The 7,902-nt window shown below is 29.7% G+C and overlaps 1 protein-coding gene across 1 annotated transcript; it reads right to left on the bottom strand.

The window, feature by feature from the left end:
- Positions 1-5,910: 5,910 nt before the first annotated feature.
- LOC140811116 (uncharacterized protein At4g00950-like) lies at positions 5,911-6,900 on the bottom strand. Its single transcript, XM_073168993.1, has 2 exons — positions 6,284-6,900; positions 5,911-6,080 (listed from the first exon to the last, which is right to left on the bottom strand). Exons 1-2 carry the CDS (start codon positions 6,860-6,862, stop codon positions 6,027-6,029), a joined length of 633 nt encoding a protein of 210 aa, XP_073025094.1. The 5' UTR covers positions 6,863-6,900; the 3' UTR covers positions 5,911-6,026.
- Between the last annotated feature and the right edge of the window lie 1,002 nt (positions 6,901-7,902).

Here is a 7,902-nt window from a genome sequence, read left to right as displayed (position 1 = left end):
TTGGTCATTCATTACCCTTTTAACGTTTGCTTCCTATGTTGAACCAAATTAGAAAATATTATGTCCAATTGATATAATTTTTGTTTAACGTCCATTCTAATTTCTCCCTATAATTTTTAGAATATCAAAAGCCACATTTGTAATAGTTTCATGGGATGATCAATCGAATATGTTATTGTTGTGTGTCCTTTACTCAAAAGGCTTCGTATAAATGGAGATATCATTTCATCTTATTAACTCGTGGTCTTCTTATTGTATTATGTTGCAAAATTTCCCACGGATAACGCCACTTGTTAGTAGTTTCTCGATTTAGTATCTTGATGTGTATCGATTATTTGTGATATTTATTGTTTTCTAGAATCTCGGCTCAAGTGATGATCAACACACTCGCAAACGTTGTATAAAATACAACCGCAGAATAAAGAAATGACACAAAGTTTTACGTGATTCGGCGACAATATAGTCTACATCCACCAGAAGAAAGATCCAACTCTTTATCTATCATTCAACATACAAGAGTTTACATCACAAGCCTTTACACATATAAAAAATTTCGATCAAGATTCTTCTCCTCGATCCTCACAATCTCTCCATGTTCATCGTATATTTTCCCCATCTCTACGAGTAAACGCATGGTGCATGTTTCTTAATTTTGCAGTTGTATGTTATATATCATCTGTGTGTGGGTTGATCATCATTTGAGCCAAGATCCTGGAAATCAATAAATATCACGAATTATCAATACGCATTTGATACTTGATAAGTCACTGAATCAAAGATAACAAATCGAAAAACCACTAACAATATGCGTCATCCTTGATAAATTTTGCAATGAAACAAAATGGGAAGGCCGTGAGTTAATAAGATGTAAAAAAATATTAATCGATAGTCTTCCCATTGTATTTTTAATGTGAGAATTTGATTGCATTCCCAACTGTTGTATAAAAATATAAGAGTGGCGCTACTGGAATCCCTTTGAATGGGAGTGTCCAACTCGAGTTTGGTTAATGAGATGATATATTTAAGGCTCTGTCTCGAAAGTGCATCACACTTTTTTATAGTCGATCTCACATGTGAAGATAAATATGCACATTAAATATACTATTTTGGTATTGTCCGAAATTTGAAATTTTCTCTCGGCTCCATACTTCAACTTTTTTTACAAAAATATTTCGAAATGAAAAACCATATGATAATGATAATAATTATGATGGTTTAAAGTAGGGAAAGTGATAACATAGAGAGTTGCAAACCACATGATTACTTTTCCATGTTTTGATTTTTTTCAAAAAAGTAGAGGTTTAGGAATTCATTATTTTAATCAGTGCCGTAAATGGCGGAGAGGGGTCCCCGAGAAGACTAATCAATTGGCCAAGGTTTCACAATTTTTCAACCATAATTTGTACTGGAGTTGTTTTTTTATATTTTAAGTAACTTTAAACAACAATAATGCGAATTCAAATTCGGATATTTTTTCCTTAAAAATATACAAATTCAAAATCTTTTATTAGTTTTTTTTTAAATGATTGTCTTTGGGTGAAATAATATAACTCAGAGTCATTTTATCCTTTAAGCTATGTTTGGTGTGTAGGATAAGATAATTAATTGGATTGATGTCAAAACTCAATGTAAGGATATACAATTGGATTGTCAATCTCTCCAAAACAATGTGATATCTTTTCAAGAAAGTATGTTTTTTTATCATGAACTTATTGATTAATTGGACCCATAAAAAATGAGACAAACATGAGCTTAATAATCTATCTTTTACTTATCACACACCAAACATACCCTTAGTGTTATATGTAACGCGACAATGGTTAATTTATTAAACTAGCAAACGATTTGCAAATAAAAATGTAGCTCAACTATGACAAGATATGAATCTATGAGTCTTGTCAGAATGATTTTTTTCCGGTTCAGACTAACTCAAAAATATTTATGTACCACTCTGTGAATTTATGTGTGTTTTTTCAGTAAAATTTGGTATAAAATATTAAAAATCTCGAACAAATATATGATATTTTACAATTAAATGTTTTACTTCTAATAGTAATATATGATTTTTGAGTATCAAAACATGTATAACAAAATTTGATATCAATGACATGTCTTTTTAAATTAAAATTCGATACAGAACTTTGAAATTTTGATATTAATATATGATATTTTGAGTACTAAATATTTCAAATCTGTTAATAATATATTTTTTTGACGAAAATAATATATGATTTTTGAATACCAAAATATGTATAAAAAAATGAATAGGTCTCTTGTGAGACGGTATCACGAATCTTTATATGTGATACAAGTCAACTCTACCGATATTCACAATAAAAAATAATACTCTTAGCATAAAAAATAATACTTTTTCATTGATGACTCAAATAAGAGACTCGTCTCACAAAATACGACCAATGAGATTGTCTCACACAAGTTTTTGCCTTGAAAAAATTAGTATTATTGAGACATTTGTTTTTTATTTTATGAAATTTGGTAGAAAACATTAAATATCTGCTACTAATATATGATATTTTAACATAAACTCTTTTAGATCGGATATTAATATATGATATTTGAGTACACAAATAAGTGTAATAAATAATGATATTAATATAATTGTTCTAATTTTATACTCAAAATTTTACTTTTTTTATCGGATCTAAAATAATTTGTTATGTAATATTATATATATGTTCCAGATTTTCAATATTTTATCGAATTTCATTCAAAAAATAATTTTGGGCTTAGGGAGTACATAAACATTTTTTTGTGTGAATAAGAGATTCCAGAGAAAGTTTCGATATGATAAAAACCAAACACATATTTAACTATGTTGTTAGAGATTTAAAAGCAAGTATCCGTTAAACCGAATATAAAATATAATTGTTGAAATATTTTCACATATTTTAAAATAAATAAAATTATTCTCATCAGATCGCTCCGTCCCATCCCACCATATTTAATAGACGGTTTGGGTTGATGAAATATCTAATCTATTTGGAGGCGGGTCAAATAAGTTGAGTCTGCTTGGGAGTGGCTGGCACTAGGAGAGGCATGCCATATCATTGTTTTCTTTGTTTGGGTAATTTATTAATTTATGTCTGAATATACTTTCTCATACCAAAAAGTAACGATGTAAAGCAAATTTTTTTTTCTTACCCATGAAAAATTAAATGTTTTTAGAATAATTGATTAAGATGAAGAAGTAAGAGATTGAACAAAAGATTATAAAATTCAATAATTGATGAATATTCAATTGTAATAAACATAAATTTGTTTAGTTTTTAAAAATTTTGTTTTATGATATCTTAATTACAATACTATTAAATATGTCTTTAACTATTTAATTAATGACTTTTTATATATGTTTTTTCTAATACAGAAAATTGAGTTCCATAATCTCGATACACTTCAACACGAATTTAGTTTTTTAACTTCGATAATCATCACTACAAAAGTAGTAGCTCGACTAGGAGTGGGTACGGTACGGTATATCGTATCGAACTACAGTACCGTATATCGTACCGAAAATTCGGTATAGAAAAATTTCATACTGATACCAATACCGGAAATTCGGTATACCGCACATTCGGTATACAGAATTTTCGGTATGAAAAAATTTTATCCCGGTACCGTACTGACACTGAAAATTTTGTCGGTATACCGAAAAAATTGTCGGTATACCGAACACATTATCGGTATGCCGAAAAATGTCAGTATACCGAACTTACATTTTAAAAAAATAATAATAAAAAATTATTTTCGGTATTTCAGTATACCGATTTTTTCGGTAAATTCGGTATTTTTTTGGGTATGGTTTTTCGGTATCTCGGTATTTCGATATTTTTTCTCACCCCTGAGCTCGATATAAGGACTAGTTTCTGTAAGTAAAATAAAATAAAATTTTCGACGTCTTAGAAATAATATATTCCTACCATAATATCGATTAATTTCACAAAATAAAAGCAATTAATTAATACAAAATAGGAAATCTTGGGAAACGGAGGTTTCATCAAAGCTTCCGACTTTTTGTTTTTTATTATCGTCTACGCCTCCATGGAACCTGCGATACAATGCATAATGCACGAATTACAATTAGTACTTAATTTGAAATATATATATATATATATATATATATATATATATATATATATATAGAAATTTATAAATTTAAACTCACTGCTAAGATAAAATTAAACAAATATGGAATAAATATATTTCTAGGCGAGGGCATTATGCTAATCTTGCTATCATCGTTGTGTCCAACCGCCTCGCCGCCGCGATCTTGGAAGGCATACTGCATTTAACTGCCGTGGCATCGGCACTAGACCTCGCCTTCCCAGGTACCTCCCTAGGCTTCGACGGGAGTTTGGATAACGAAGGTTTAGGTGTGGAGTTTGGTTTGTGGTCATTGCGATCATCTACTTCCAAGCCCATAAGATTAGTTATTATAACATAACCAGGCATCTGACATTGTATCCTCACATATACACAATTTCAGTGCATACCTATTTATATATGTGTGTGTGTGTATAAAGCTAGATTTGAGAGGGTGGGGTGGAGTTAATGTTGTTAATTTGGACATGAAGAGGCTCGCTTCACGAGTGATGAAATATATAGGTGTAATGGTTAGTCCAACACAAGCGACATTTAAATGAATATAATGGTCTTGTAATGTATATGACAAAAATTTATGTGAGACGATCTCACGGATCGTATTTTGTGAGACATGTCTCTTATTTGAGTCATCCATGAAAAAATATTATTTTTTATGCTAAGCGTATTACTTTTTATTGTGAATATCGGTAGGATTGACCCGTCTCACAGATAAAGATTCGTGAGACCGTATTACAAGAGATCAACTCAATATATATTTACACACACACACATACATACATATATATATATATATACATATATATATATATATACATATATATATATATATATATATATATATATATATATATATATATATATATATATATATATATATATAATCTTCAACAGTTATAGTTGGAGATTAAAATGACTCTTAAGACTATATATATATGGGTTTGATTTGTGTAAATGCCAATTTAAGGCACGATAACAAAGTAGACAGTTTAAGATTTTAATGATGCCATGAAATCTACGTAGGATTTTATTTTTATTTTATTTTAAATTTATTTTTCTCTAACTATTGTCACACACAATCACACACTTGAGGTGTTGCATTTCAACCACGCATGATTTGAAGTTCCTTTTAAGGTTAGATATATTATGATAATATAAAATTTTCTGTATGTATTTAATATATTTGGATTTTTTATTCATAAAATTAAATTTGTCCCAAAATCAACACACTAAGTGAATTGATTATTATTATTATTATTAGTTTATATATATATTGAAAATATACACTAGAAAAAAATATAAACATTAATGAAATTGAATTAAAATTAAATAGAACTTGAAATTAATATATGATACACATGTTTGTATTCAATTTTGAATCCCATAATTATAAATGAAAATGAACTCATATTTTATCTATATGCACTGATAAATATATATATATATATATATGTATATATATATATATATATATCGAATTTGTTACCCTGCACACCATGTGTGCATGGTATCATGAGCACCGTCTACGTGACGGTGCATGATTGGTCAGTCTTTTTTTTAAAAAAAAAAAAAAAATTTTGTGTGGTTGTGGGCGTGTCACGTAGGCAGGCGCCCACAGGTGTGCAGGAAAAGAGTGTGCAGGGTATCATTGCTCTATATATATATATATATATATATATATATATATATATATATATATATATATATATATATATAAACAACCATCCAACTAAGTTAAGGATGAAGAGATCTTGAAGATCTAACACACGAATAAGCTTAAAAATTAAGGCAACAACTTCACAAAACAAAACTAAAGCAATATATATGGAAATGAAATGTTGGACATTAATAGCATTTCATTTTCAAGTGGAAATTTCATCGAAACTTCTTTTTCTTTCTTTCTTTTTTTATTGCCTGCGCCTCCACGGAACTGCATGCTTAAAGCTTGCACAAATATCACCCTGAAACACAATTTATTTGATCTAATTAATATAATGCAAGAATCACAAGTCTAAAATTTTACGTACAAATTCTACTAGAAAATTTGAAATACTATATATAGTTATATATAATCGTTTTTAATGTATTTTTTTTAAAACAGAAGAGATTTTAATTTCAGAAATATATAATATAGATAGTTAAATTATTTCATTATTAAGCTCACCCATGTATTAGAGTTCACGCTAGACAAGTTAAAGAAGCTCTTCCTCTTAAATCTTTTGATCTTTTTTCCATTCTTGAAAGCATCACTAAGGGAAAACTTCTCCTCCTCATCGAAGCTCCTCCATCGCCCCGAACCCGAGTTTCTAGCTCCGCCCCTCTTCTTAAGCCTTGCACCCTCTTCCCGGGAAGCAGCAACCGCACCTTTCCTGAACGAGAACGTGCATGCGAGCGACAGCGAACGCCCGATGTATGGCCCGTCCCGCACCGTAACGGGCGAGGACATTATGGTAATCTTGCTATCATCATTCACCAATCTCGGGGGCAGGTCCAAACGTCTCGCCACCACGTTTTTGGAATGCGGAGGACCACATGCAAAGGTGTATGGTGGTGTGGCATTGGCGTTGTCTGGCCTTGCCTTCCCCGGCGCCACCTCCCACCGGAATGGAACGGAAAGCGACTGATGAAGTGGTGGTGTCAGCATTTGAATCGGCTCTCTTGGCTTGGTTGGGAGTTTGGATACAGAGAGTTTAGGTGTGGAGTTTGGCCCGTTCTCATAGTGATAATCTACTTCCAACCCCATTAAATCGACATCAACTTTTCTTTGGCTTGGAGATTGTAAGCATACAAATACATACATACATATATATATATATATTCTTGTGTATATATAGATTTGAAGGGGTGGGTGGTTGTGTGTGTGTGTGTGTGTGTGTGGGTGGGGGGGGGGGGGGGGGGGGGTGGTTTGAATATGGAAAGGCTCCCCACATGACTGAAAATGAATTGTAACGGATATATACCCTAACTATTTATGATATTTGAACGATTATAATGACTTTTTAATGAACACATATGCTATAGAGGTTATTCATATGTGATAAATTTAATAATCTTTAACTAATTAACAGTTATCTTTTAATTTTTATTTTAGCAAAATTTCATTGCCATATATCCCATAATAATTATTTTTAATTTAAATTTCAAATAGTTTTTGAAATATACAATCTAATAAATTTCAAACTCCATTATACTTGATATATTGATGAAATAATAATTAAACAATTCACACGAAATTATTTTCAATTTAGAAGAGGTGTTCGATTTAAAAGAAAAGTTTTGTTTAGATTTTTTTCTATGTAAAATATGGAGTGATTTGAAGATGTTTTTATCTTGGGTGAGAATTAATTGAGCTCTATATTGAATAAATTATCGAAATATTTTTTTAGCTTATAGTAGCATTTATTTTTTTTTAAAAAACATTTACAAGGTGTATGAAATTCACAAATGATAGATTTTTTAAAAAATATCATAGAGAAAAATAGTCCGAATTAAAGTACGTAGTGTCTCATAATTGCTAATTAATTATTGGAAATTATTCGATTATTTTGAAATTTTAGCTTTTTTATAATTACTCAAAGCTATTGAGGTAGCTTATAAAATTATTATTATCATTCTTATTTTGTATTAATTCATGATTGAAGACATATTGCCAAAATCCCCAATATAATGACAAAATAATATTTATAAAAATAAATTTCAATTATCTTATATCCAAAAATTAGACACGATGTACCAAATATATATTTACAAATAATATTAAATATTGTTTTTTGGGCATATGTT

This window comes from Primulina eburnea, chromosome 1 (assembly GCF_022965805.1).
Source record: "Primulina eburnea isolate SZY01 chromosome 1, ASM2296580v1, whole genome shotgun sequence".
NCBI classification, from domain to species: domain Eukaryota; kingdom Viridiplantae; phylum Streptophyta; class Magnoliopsida; order Lamiales; family Gesneriaceae; genus Primulina; species Primulina eburnea.
This window is presented reverse-complemented; position numbering and strand designations above follow the sequence as displayed.

What these genes read in the sequence shown, in the direction of transcription:
- LOC140811116 (XM_073168993.1), bottom strand. Translation starts at nt 6,862, where the DNA reads ATGGGGTTGGAAGTAGATTATCACTATGAGAACGGGCCAAACTCCACA. An exon ending in GCGTGAACTCTAATACATGG is followed by an intron (nt 6,081 to 6,283) that starts GTGAGCTTAATA and finishes ATTGTGTTTCAG; the next exon opens with GGTGATATTTGTGCAAGCTT.